The 13904-nt window shown below is 37.8% G+C and overlaps 1 protein-coding gene across 4 annotated transcripts in view; it reads right to left on the reverse strand.

Moving 5' to 3' along the window:
* cul3b (cullin 3b) overlaps positions 1–13904 on the reverse strand; it is a 105793-nt gene that overhangs the window by 53469 nt on the left and 38420 nt on the right. For all 4 annotated transcript variants that reach the window (XM_069896746.1, XM_069896748.1, XM_069896744.1 and 1 more), the window contains one exon: positions 2649–2846. In XM_069896746.1, coding sequence (XP_069752847.1) covers positions 2649–2846 — 198 coding nt within the window. The remainder of the gene's footprint in view (positions 1–2648; positions 2847–13904) is intronic.

Raw genomic sequence — 13904 nt, forward strand, 5'->3', positions numbered from 1 at the left:
ACGACAGGAGAATTGGTTGTCGTTGATTGTCAAACATTTTAAAAGAAAATCAAAAAATAAATTCTTTAAAGCACAGCAACCCAATGGGAAACCATGATCATCTATCTCATTAGTGATCACAGGAGAATTTAAAGGGAAGTATCAAATCAAAAGCTATAACATAGTAAGGATGGGGACATACTTTAACTCAGCAAAAGGAGAACCAAGAAATTAATCAACAAATAGAATTTGAAAATAAGCTGGCAAGGAAGAAAAATACAAATGGTTGGAGCCATTATAGGTATGTAAAATAGAAAATACTAGCAAGTGCAAACATCGCCAGAGGAGAATTATCATGAAGAAAATTAAAATGGCACGGAAGATAAACTAACAGTTTATTTGCCTTCTCAGAAGATGATAAAAGATTATCTGCCAGAAATCCAAAGGTGCAGCCAAATAGATCAACGGAAGGAAATTAATATCAGTAATATGTACTTGAAAAATTATAAAACGAAAGAAGCCATGGTCCCGATTATCCACACCGAGCGTGAAAAAGATGGTGAGAGACATCAGAAGCACTATTTAAATATGAAAATAAAGATTCTCAAAAGGTATCTGTAGAGTGGAGGACAGTAAACATGACACATAAGTAAGGATGGAGAGAAAACAGGGATCCAATTTGTGAGCCTAATATCTGTAGTAATGAAAATGCTGGAAGAGTAAGAAAAATAAATAATGGAATTAGATTGTCAATATAGAATTCTGAACGAGATCATATTTAACTAATTCAATTAAGTTTTTCTGAGGATGTGAGCTCTGGGGGTTGGGAAGGAGGGGGGGGGTGGGGAGAAAGAAAGAGCGGAAAAGGAATATTTAATTCTCAGGTTCATTTTGATAAAGTACCTCACTCATGCCCAGTCAGAATAAGGGACAGGCCATTTAGGGTAGAGTTGTAGAGAAACTTCTCGAAGACAATGGTGAATTTTTGAAGTTATCTGAATGTTCAGTCATCTCATACATTCAAAGTGAATGACTGATTTCTGGAGGTTAAGAAAACTGAAAGATTACAAGGATTTCAGGAAAGAAAAAATTGAAGATCTGCTGTAAACCTGATAGATGTTCACCATTAATTTCTTTTTTACTGACAACTCTTTCCCTTGTGCTCCTTTTATCGAGTTGGATCTATTACCTCTTGAACTCTTCTTTCAACTTTGCTTTTTTAAAAAAAAGTATCCCTGCTGTTAATGATCTGCTATTTCCTTGATAATCCACCAACTGCTGGATCCTTGCAACCTCATTATTCTGTTCATCCAGCAATTCTTCCCAACTTGCTAAAGGTATCACATCTCTCATCATCTGGAAAACCACTGGAGATTTATTTGGCTTCAGGAGGAGACGGGGTATTTTACTTGAACATCATCAGGATCCTGTAGAGCCTCTGAGTGGGCCATTTGGTGGGCACCACAGTGATACAAGTCTGTAATTTCTTGAAGATTTTTAAAAAATTGAATGACACAATGAAGATTGAAAAGTTCATACCATGGCCATTAAGACCTCACGAACCTCAGACCAGCACCAAACTTCAAAGGATGGCCGAGGCACTGAATATAATGAGCATGATGAGGAGGGGGGCAAACAGCTTGCCAGCTAGCCATGCACAACAAAAGCAAATTTCTAAGGTATTGAGAGCAAACAAAGCAAGCAACTAGATATTTTGGGGGCAGCAAGAACAGGTAGGCAGGCATATCATGTGCTCCAGTTGCTAGACACTATGTTTTTCTTGACAACTTGGATTGTGAATGCCTCATTTCCACTCCAGTCCTGAGGAGGTTGAAAAGTCTAACGTAAGGCCAGTAAACATTGGCAAACTTCTACAAATGTGTAGTGGAAATTGTGCTGGCCAGCTGTATAGGGGCTCACTCTGAGTGGAAAGCCCTGTAAAAGGTAGGGGACATAGCCCAATACATGACAGACAAACTCTACCACCAACGAGAAAATCTACACGAAATCCTGCCATTGAAGAGTAGCAGCAATCTCAAGGATCCCACACCACATTGGACATGCTCTTTTCTCCTTGCTGCGATCAGAAGAGGTACAGGTACCATAAGATTCATACCACTAGGTTTGGAAGCAGTTGCCACCTCTCCAACATCAGACTCCTCAGATTTATTTAAGGACTCTTACTTTGCACATTAGTTATTGTTATTTTCTGCAATGCACAGTTTGTTGACAAGAATTTTTTGTTTAAATTTCTCTCTTTTTAAAGATTTATTGACTACATTTTCTTTTTGGACTACTGACGTAGAAATTCTGCCTGGCCTGCAGGAAAAATAATCTCAGGGTTGTATGTTATGTGATGATCTGAACTGTGAAGGAGTACAAGTGCATCACACAAACAAAATTGAATTTAGAATATGTGACAATGGATTAATTTTACTCCATTGGACAAAACTGCTTCATCTCATTTACTAAGAGACAAACAGCAACAACAGTGCAACATCAGACTCGAGAGATATTATTTGAGATGATACTTTTTTAATGATGCACATAATATATACCACAGGCATAAAATTTATGGACAATAGAGTTGATAAATTTGTGGTGAACTCAACCCTCCCACAATACCAATCACAATTACTTTATCCCTTCAAAATATGTGATACACGTACCTTATTAATCAGATGTTCCGTTACAACTTCTCTCAATCCAGTATACAATTTCTCCCCATGTTTATGCAATACCATTGTATATGCATTTCTGTAGAGTTCTTCAAAGCTGAGCCCACTATTATTTTTGCGTTGAATCTCTTGGATGGCATTCTTCAGTAAATCCCAGATACTATTTACATACTTTTCATCCATAGTCATCTGTAAGATTGAAATTAACAACTTTGTAAATTCCAAGTCCAATAAGATGGCTATTTATTTCCAAATAAAGAACACTTAAAAAGTAGAGTGACTTATTTTAAAGAATTTTCTATTCGTCAGTGACCATTCACTGTTACAACAGGTGATGGTGGCAGTGAAGAGAGAATGGGGTAACTAAGCATTTTACAGATATCTTTTGGTACCTTTCTTGGAGATATACAAATCATCACTAGAAAATATTATAGCAATTCTCCAGGAAGACATAACATCTGGTATTTGCACAGTTTAAAGTTCAACCTCCAAAAATGACATGATATGTCTATGTGTTCCATGCTGTATGATTCTATTCAGAAAAACTGAACTTGGTACAAGTGAACATCAAGCTCAAACACAGAACTCTAGATGGGGTACTACTAAGGAAAGCAATAAGAAAAATAGAGGTAGGTGCAAAACTTAAAAGGATAGAGAGGAAATAAAAACTCAATGCAACAGCAACATAAAGAACCAGAAATACTATGGTATCATTAAGAATCTCAAAAGTGGCCAAGTCCTTCAACAGAATTATGGTGATTGTATCTTAATAATTACTTGTTTCAGAAACCAATATAGTTCATGGATATTTCAGAGGAACAAATGCTTTGTGCACAGAGAGAGAGTTGCACTTTTACTACACAGAAAAAAACTTACTTTTAAATTGCTCCAATAGCAAATGCATGTCCTCTCATTCCAAACTCCTCATAATGAACATTATTAATTTCCTTTGTCTTTTTCAATAGCTTAATTAGAACTCCTTGATGCTCGTGTTTGCCATCAAGTTGTAAAGTATGAACTCATACTCAGGAAGGGTCTGTTAAAGCAATGGTGATACCTCAGATGGGATCTGAAGCTTAATTTATTGCCAGATTTCTTCCATTGGAACTTTATTTTCCACAGTTTTGTTTGAACACTAATTGACCATGTCCCTTTCCAAGTTATTTTGGCAGCTTGGACAACTTTGTGCATACCCCAGTTTGGAGTAATAACCTTTCATCCGAATTGAGAAAAATTATAGAGATGAAACAAAGTTGCAGAGGTTAAGGGAAAGAAAGTCAGAGAAAAAAGGAAATATTAATGCCATTGCCTGAAAAAGGGTGGTAATGGAATGTGTGGAAGAAGTGTTAATTAGAGAATAATTAAATCTGAAATTGTAAAAGAAAACATGGAAATGTGAGATATGAAAGTAGAATGGTTTTATATTATGTAAAATTGCTGAATACAAAAAGTGGCACAGGAAATTCATAAGGATACAGAGGGGGCTGTGAAATCAGTCACCTCAAAAGGTCGCACTAATATCACAGGCTTGCGAACAAGACTTTCCCAGCAAATTTATCCCTATGCTCCACCGAATGACTTTGCACAAATCTATTGACGTTGCATGGATCTGCTGGAACTCCTCAGCATTCATAAGAAACTTGCAAGTGGATGTTACACAAGGATCACCAACTGTTTGTTGCAATGACTTCATAGTTTTGAAGTATTTTTTTTCTCAAAGCGTAGCTTTGGCAGATTTCACAGATGAGGAAACTTGTCAGATTTTTGAAGAATTCATTTGCAGTGCTCATTCAAACTTGCCCATTTGTCAGTAGTTGTGTCCAAAACCTAAAGTTTTTGCAGGACCTCTTCATCACATTACAGTACAAATCTTTCAACAAATTCTATCCCCAGAAACAAACTGGATTACATGATCAACATACATCCTAGCAATAAGATGCATTTAACCATAACCAGACTAATAGAATCTTTGTAGAACATTTAAAAAAAATAAATTCCAATGCCTGCCTTTTCATATGGTGCATCAGTAAGCATATTTAGTATCTTTGGTTTATAATATTATTGCCCCAGCAAAGACTAAATTTCACACAAACACTATGCAACCCCATAATGAGATTAATGGTTTTTGGAGTATTTCCACCTCTTTTTCAATTTTCAATTCAAGCTCAATCGTGGCAGGCAAATTTAAATTTAAGTTTAAAATAAAAACTAGCCACAAGCCGCTTTCAGGTGGCCAGAATACCAGACTGTAAATCCGCCTATTCTATCCCAATGTGGCTGTCATGTGGCCATCTGAAAGTGGAGAACCCAGCCAGGAGGAGCACTTACCTAACCCTCCTCCTGTCGGTATATTCTCCGGCTCAGAGAATCCCCCGTGGCACCTGAAAGCAGCAGTGGGACTACGGCCACAGTCCACAGGAGCCGGCATTCACTCGGATCCAGTTCTCCTTCAGGCACCACGTTTTATGTGACAGAAAGGCGCCTTCTCCGCGGCCACCTGAACGACCCAGGTGCACTCCCCCAGCCATGCCTGCCGGCGCATTATCTGCGCCTGAAAGCGGCTACAATGATGGTACCGTTGATACTGCCAAATTGCTAATCTGGCCTGGCCCATATACAACTCAAAAACGCCAATACAATTGAACTGTTAACTGAATCCTTAGTTTGACAATATTTGATGGCATTGTCAGCCATGATCGCATCCCATGAACAAATAAATAACTTAAGCAATAAGCTGATTTGATACAATTTCGAATCATTGAATTTCTGAGATTCTCCAACGGCTACAATTCAAAACATCAGCCATTATTTTCACACATGCAAGCTCCGATTATTTGTTATGAATAAAGTAGAATTATTGATTCATGATTCACTTTATCATCAGCCACACTTACAAAATTATACATTGAGGACAAAAATTTTTTTGCTGAGTTGTGTACCAAGTTGGTGAGGAAAGAAAACTATTGGAAGAATGCAAGTTAAGGGTAGAGGGTGAGCAGCTCTGTCAAAGCAGCCAACATCACAACTTTTGCAGTTAGATTTTCAAATTACTAAACTGTATCCCACATCTCCATTATACAAGTCTACAAAAAATAATTAGGGAATCAAAGATGGTGTTCTGGTAAAATGTCTTACTTTGACAAAATATAAATGACATCAAAGTTCAATAGCAGGGGCTAATTCTGTAAAACAGTAAACCAGTAATCCCAGATATTGATTGGGTAGAAGATCTCCAATGCTGAGAGAAACACTGATGGGCCTCCAATGTTAAAAAAAAAGTTACTTCAACAGCAAAACATCCTTCACATTGAACTGTTACCCATTGTTCAATTCTGCAGAAAAATGCAGAGACCAGAGGAGCTGATTAAACGCCAATTAGCAAGCTGAGCATGATGCTCTAACTTGATATTTTTAAGCTTTTTTTATTAAAAAGGAAGTTTTAAACAGAAATAGCCTGCAATTTTAAAAACAACTTTGCAGGACATTACTGATAAGAAACATATGAATGGATTAAAAGGGCTCAGACCCAAAACGCCAATTATAGATCTTTACCTCCTGCAGACACTGCAAGACCTGCTGAGTTCTTCCAGCATTTGTGTTTTTACTACAATCACAATGTTTGCAGACTTTCGTGCTTCATGGCTTAATACCTATGGGTCAGTGTAGACTACATGGCCTATTACAATGCAATATGACAATGACCTAGATGGTTTTTAGGCAGGAGCATTACAAGCAAGAAATAACAATCATGTCACAGAAGTGCTAAACAGTGACCATCCCAAAAAACTTTACCAACAGATTCAATGCCATCACTATCTTCAAATCCTCTGGGGTCAGCATTCACCAGAGTGAAACATTTTCCACTTGTTGGATAATTAACATTCCAGCAACAATTAGGAAGCTCAACTGTTTTGAACAATGCAAAATCCTTGATTGACACCCAAATCACCAACCTAAATATTAATTCCTTACATCATTAACACAGAATTAACTACAATGTACAGCCACTACAACATGCACTGCCCTTACATGCACCCTGACAGCAACTCCCAAAGCTGTTAACTCCAATAAACACGAGGTTACGCATGATACAATACAATTGGTTACACAGGCTATACACCACACCCCAAAAGTTAAATAAATGGGACCCAACAGTATCAGACAGATCTTTTCGATGTAAGAAAGAAACGGGAACATGCAATGTACATGCAATTTGGGCATGTGAGAAAGTGGAAATGTTTTGGGAAGATCTAAACCAGGCATTAAATAAAATCACAAAAAGCAACATACCAAAAAATCCAGAGATCTTTCTTCTAAGTAATATAAAAAGTAAAGAACTTGGACTCGATTTGGATGGAGCACAAAAAAGATTTATTATGATAGCCTTGCCTTAGCTGTAGCAAAAAAAATGTATTATGTCAACCTGGAAATTAGAAGATAGCCTGAGAATACAGCAATGGTACATAGAAATGAATAAATGTATTCCATTGGAAAAAATAACATATAATTTAAGAAATAACATCACAGTATTCGAACAAATTTGGGAACTGTACATGGAACACAGAGAAGTCCTACCGCGGACCTCCACCACCTAAAATGACAGAAAAAGAAGACGACTAAATGAATTGACCCAGTATGTAAAAGTAGATGACACATATTTCTTGTTTATTTTCATTGTGTGATGACATTGCTTAATGGGTTTAATGTATCATATATGTTGAACGTTGAGTGGGTGGGGAGGGGGGGTGAAGGAGGGAAGGAAGGGAGGGGGAAAAGGTGAGAAAATGACACTAAATATTCAAGAGGGAAATGTTTGTGTGTATTTTGGTTAGTATGGTTCATAGTGTGAAAAATAAAATTTTTTTAAAAAGTTGCTCAATTGTCTTGCAAATGCAGGCTTTCAACAGCCCTATCCCCACAACTTCCCTCTTTAAAATAATTAAATTCTTCCAGCATCTCTCTCCTACTTTAAAACCCTTAGCTCTTACTCAAGGACTCATACTTTGTTTTTTTCCTCTCTCTATTGCAGTTTGTTTACATTTCTTTATTTGTTTACATGTGTAGATTGAGTCAGTTTTTTTTTGCACTCTGGTAAGTTGCATTTCTGCTTATCCCATAGGAAAAAAGAATTTCCAAGCTCGCTGTATGTGATGTCATGTATGGTACTCTGACAATAATTTGAAATTAGAATCTGAAATCCATTCCAGTGAAAAATGTCAAAGTTGCTTGAGCCTGTCTTTGCAATGTAATACTGTGTATCAATACAGACAAGTATGTGTCTTGGCATTTTCTAACTTTTTCCCTGTAGTGAAATTCCCAGAAGTACGTTATAAATTTGAACCAATGTCTTAGAAAAATACTTTTTTTTTAGCAGGCAAGGTAAAAAAAAATCATGCAGCTTTCAATGGCTTTTTAAAAATCTTCTACAGCTTCAACTCTTAAGAATATTAGCATTTGAGCAATATTCCTATCATTCACCTTCTCAACCTTGGTGATTGAAATAAATCTGAAATGAAAGTTAGTGTTAGTAACAGTCGTTTGATTTCAGCATCTGGATCAGTCATCCATCTGTGATGATGGCTTATCTTGTTAATTTTGTTCACTTTTTACCAACCCCCACCAATGGTGAAGGACATGCCCACCTAACCTGCCAGGCGCATCTTCCAGATTTGTACTTTGCAATCTCTATATGCTCCCATTTATCAGATAACCTTATTCAAACCTTATTTCCATGATCACCCTAGTTTAATCAAGCAGTCATCCCACTTGCCATCCTTTTGCCATCCTCCCAGAAGCTTTAAAAGCTTCTTTTGTCTGCTTTCCTGTTTCGCAACTTCAACCTGAAACACTTACTTTCTCCTCCCATTGATGCAACTTGATCTGCAGGTAATTTCCAGCATTTAAAAAAATTAAATAACAGCAACAATGGTTCCTTTTTTAAAAATAAAATTTGGTTAACTGTCCTTCAGGGAAGGAAATCTGCCCTCCCAACCCAGACTGGTTTATAAGTGACTCTCAACTCACCAATGTGGTTTACTTTTAGATGCTTTCTCAGTTCTAGATAATTAGGGATAAGCTATAAATGCAAGAATTGCCAGCCATGTCCTCCTCCCATAAACAAATGTAAATACACAATAGCTTTACTTTTTTTAAATTGATCACTATCTGGTAAACTCATTCAAAAACATCCTAGGAATGTCTAATGGGGGAAAAATAGCACTGAAGGTTTTCCAGAAACATTAGTTAATGGAATAAAAGGATAAGAATTGTAATTCCCAGCAAGGATATCCCACACCATTTAGAGCAGCCACTCAACTTTTTTGGTTATGGCCCCCTTAAGGAGACTGCTCAAAGTTTATGGGCCACCTTCTCTGTGAAGCAGTCAAATTTAGTTGGTTTCTTCTGTACTTCGCTCCTACCCATTGCATACATTTTTTTTTAAATTATGATTTTAGTCTGTGGCCTCCTTTAAATGTGCTGCGACCCTCGGGGTGGGGAGTGTATGTTCCCCTGGTGAGATGGGCTGCTCTAGAGCACACAAGAGGTGAAACATAACAGAAGTTTGAAAGATATCTGCTCTTGTTCCAAAGATGAAATAATGGTGAACCTCTTTTGTCACAACATGGCTAACGATTTACTAATTATTTTAAAATGTAACATTGGAAAAAACTATTATACTCATTAATCTGCAATTCTCACCACAAAAGTATAACAGGCTAGTGAAAAAAAAGTCAAATTTTTGACTGCAATCGATAAATTTAATAACACCAAACATCACCCCATGACCACAGGCATGTTTTCAGGTTTCCCAATTATTGAGCCTCACTTTATAATCTTCCCTTTTATTCTACAATTCCAATAGTCATACAAGTAAAGAAATAGCATGAATTTTATAATCATACTCCAAGCTTGAAGTGGTCAGGAAATGCAAATGGTGATGCAAATGTTAGTCATTACTAAAAATGAATAGTATTCATTTATTCACTCCAGCCATGTTGTCAGGAGTTTAATTGCTCCCAACCATCATTAGTGTGTTTGTTATCAATCTTCTGGTACAGCTAGAACTTCACTGCAGGTGCAAACTTGCTACTCAGTGCCACTGTCAAATTTTCTCAACACCTATTGGTGCTTGAAAATCTATTCCCTTCCTACTCTCAAAAAAAGGGACTTAAAGCAGTTGGATTTAATGTAAAATTGACTGCAAAATGCTTTGTGATTCATTCTATGACAAAACTAAATACATGGTATAAATCTGGCTTGATCAGGTGATCTACTCCTACTATTTCTTATGAACTGGGATACTTAAATCAAGCTTCCGAACATGGTTTTTAAAACTTGTCACTTGGAAGAGGAATAGAAAAAGCAAAGGAAAAGCTGGTCCTATCCTAATTAAGGAGCTTGATCAAAACTCTAGCAGATCACAGCAAATCAGATCCAAGTCCATTTTAGAGCTGCAGAGATAAAACATCAAGTGTGTTGCAGTGAAGCAACATCACTTTTTGGCCACAGTATTAAGAACAAAAGGCAGACATTTTTTACAAAATCAGACAAAAGTTTAAATTAATGTTAGCTTTATGATGAGCAAAAAATAACCATAGCTGAAATCATGTGGACTTTATTTGATCTAGGACTGGATGAACAATATTAACTTCGGTGATTGACTAAATTAACCCAGGGTTTGCTTCTTTCAATCAGGGTTTAAGGTGTATGTAAAATGTGTATTTTATTGGAACTAATTCATTCTTGCAAAACTTCCTGCTGACAATTCCAATTACTTGATTTCTAGACACCAGTGCTCCAAATAAGTTTGGAAGTTTCTGGCCTCTTCCTCCTACCAGTGCCCATGCCTTCTGCAATGCAGCAGGAAAAAACTTTCTGAACTGCTTTGAATTTCCTTTACGAATGAAGACAATTAAGAGCATGACCCCCAATTCCATTTTGGATTATTTGTATCCTCCTGGCGCAAAGCTTGTTAAGCTTGTGAATTAGGCTGAATGAAATTAAGCTTTGGATTGCGGAAGAAAATTTTCAACCTGGCTCCAATCATCTCTCCAGGTGTTTTCAATATGGTCAGCCTGCTTGAGGATAATTAAGAATTAATGATGGGAGAGGTAATGATTAGAAATAAAAGAGGTTGAAGAGGAAGAATGCTGCCGTGGGTTAGAATTTTTTCATTTGCAAACTGGGAGTTGTGAATACAGCATTTTGCTCTCCCTCTATTGATGAGGAGAGATCTTGTCTCCATGGGCAATGCCATTTGTGCAAATGCAATCTCAAATTTAGTAAATAGAAATTCAGAAACTTGTATGCATACAGGTGGCCTGTGCTATGGCTGTTCAGTTTACAAGAAATTCAACCTTACAAAACTCAATTCACTGAAATATGAAATAAACTGTTCTTGCATGGAATTTGTGGAAAGTAAATAAAACAACAATTTTTTTTTCTTCAACTGGAGTTTCTTGATGCAGATGACACAGTTATGTGTTACAGAAAATAGCTATGTAGAAATCTTCTAAAATGCAACTCTTCCCCCCTCTCCCCAAGTATCTGGTGAGGGGCAGGGTTGGTCATTTATTACCTGTAGCTCTGAGAATGGAATACATATGAAATTTTGCTTCCATATATTTGTATCTATACACGTTTGAGCTTCCTTGCAAGGATACTGTAACTTTTAAATTAGTTATTTAACACAAAGTTTTGACATTTACATTCTCTGCTTATCATCCTGATTTGCTATCCACAGATCTGCAAACTTGTGAGGTCAATCAATTTATTTCCAACTAATGCTTCTAGTACAGGTACACAATCATTATCCATAGAGACAAGTCCATTGGCTTACTGACCATTTGTGGAAAAGTGAAACTTTGCTGTTCTAATAGCAAGCAGTCTTTGTTTACACAGCTGCAAGGCGTGATTTTTTAAAAAAAATCACTGCTTGCAAGTTCTAATGGAAGGACCTTGTTAAATATATCAATCTGCATTAATGTCCTTTTTAAATACATGTCAATGCTTTTAAAACTTTTCAGAACACTTTATGTTTGTGCAGTGTGCAAGGTCTAAATGAAGGGCCTTAGTGATGTACTTAGTTTATTTTCTATCTGATGGCAATCCATGCCTTTTCAGTTACGCATGATGAAGATTGGTTTATAATCCATTAGGTCAGTCGTGAACCTTTTTTTAAGGCCACGATGTTTAACCTGTGCAACTCGAACTTCTGGTCACAGTTTAATTATTTTGGCGGTAACTGAAAATTGGAAAATGTACACAAGTTACATATGAAACAGAGGCATTATGCTTCTACTTCTCAAAATTTATGCAAAAACATTTTCAAATCCAGTTTTTTTCAAAATACAGAAATTCAGTAGATTGACTTTTGCATTATACAGTGGGAATGGAAAATAGAAATTTCTTCCAAAATATGAAATTGTGTGTAATAAATGGCTTAAAGCTCTGTGGAGAGAGGAAACGATTTTTAAAAATTGAAAAATTTTTACATTAATGTTCTCTTTCTTTTTGGCTTGGTTTCGTGGACGAAGATTTATGGAGGGGGTAAAATGTCCACGTCAGCTGCAGGCTCGTTGGTGGCTGACAAGTCCGATGCGGGACAGGCAGACACGGTTGCAGCGGTTGCAGGGGAAAATTGGTGGGTTGGGGTTGGGTGTTGGGTTTTTCCTCCTTTGCCTTTTGTCAGTGAGGTGGGCTCTGCGGTCTTCTTCAAAGGAGGTTGCTGCCCGCCAAACTGTGAGGCGCCAAGATGCACGGTTTGAGGCGGTATCAGCCCACTGGCGGTGGTCAATATGGCAGGCACCAAGAGATTTCTTTAGGCAGTCCTTGTACCTCTTCTTTGGTGCACCTCTGTCTCGGTGGCCAGTGGAGAGCTCGCCATATAACACGATCTTGTGAAGGCGATGGTCCTCCATTCTGGAGACGTGACCCACCCAGCGCAGCTGGATCTTCAGCAGCGTGGACTCGATGCTGTCGACCTCTGCCATCAATGCGGACTCAAATATGCAAACACTAAATGCCAGCATTGGGTTAATTAAGAAATTCAATTACTTAAGTAATTAAGTAATAGGGTGGTGAAGAAGGCTTTTAGTATGCTGGCCTTTATCAATCATTGCATGGAATATAGGAGTTGGGAGGTGATGTTGAGATTGTATAAGACGTTGGTGCGGCCTAATTTGGAGTTCTGGGTGCAGTTCTGGTCGCCTAATTATAGGAAGGATATAAACAGAGTGGAGAGAGTGCAGAGAAGGTTTACCAAAATGTTACCTGGGTTTAAGCATCTAGAGTACAGGGAGAGATTGGACAGATTAGGTCTTTATTCTTTGGAGCGTAGAAGGTTGAGAGGGGATTTGATAGAAGTATTTAAGATTATGAAAGGGATAGACAGAGTGGATGTGGATAGACTATTTCCGTTAAGAGGAGGAAAGATTAAAACAAGAGGACATGAGTTAAGAATTAAGGGGCAGAGGTTTAGAGGTAACATGAGGGGGAACTTCTTTACTCAGAGAGTGGTGGACGTGTGGAATGAGCTTCCGGGAGAAATAGTGGCGGCGGAGTCAATTGTATTATTTAAGAAAAGGTTGGACGGGTATATGGATGAGAAGAAGATGGAGGGTTATGGGCATTGTGCAGGGAGGTGGGACTAGAGAGGGATGTTTGGTTCGGTGCGGACTAGAAGGGCCTAATGGCCTGTTTCCGTGCTGTAATTGTTATGTTATGCACAAATTTCACATTAGGCTAAAGAGACTACATGTTATTTAATCCAATAGAAACTCTCCTGATAGAACTATCTTAAAAATTTTAACATAGAAAATAGAGAATTAATGACCAGTTAGAGACTCCTTTTAATTATAAAGAAAAAGCTGAAGCTTATCGTCAATGTAAGGGAACAGGTAGGTGGGACGAATGGAGTTTCACTTAAATCGGTGCAGACTAGAAGAGCCAAGATGGCCTGTTTCCGTACTGTAATTGTTATATGGTGAGCTCTCCACTGGCCACTGTGACAGAGGTGCACCAAAGAAAAGGTACAAGGACTGCCTAAAGAAATCTCTTGGTGCCTGCCACATTGACCACCGACAGTGGGCTGATATCGCCTCAAACCATGCATCTTGGCGCCTCACAGTTCGGCGGGCAGCAACCTCCTTTGAAGAAGACCACAGAGCCCACCTCACTGACAAAAGGCAAAGGAGGAAAAACCCAACACCCAACCCCAACCCACCAATTTTCCCCTGCAACCGCTGC

The sequence above is a fragment of the Narcine bancroftii genome, chromosome 9 (assembly GCF_036971445.1).
Source record: "Narcine bancroftii isolate sNarBan1 chromosome 9, sNarBan1.hap1, whole genome shotgun sequence".
Classification (NCBI taxonomy): Eukaryota; Metazoa; Chordata; class Chondrichthyes; order Torpediniformes; family Narcinidae; genus Narcine; species Narcine bancroftii.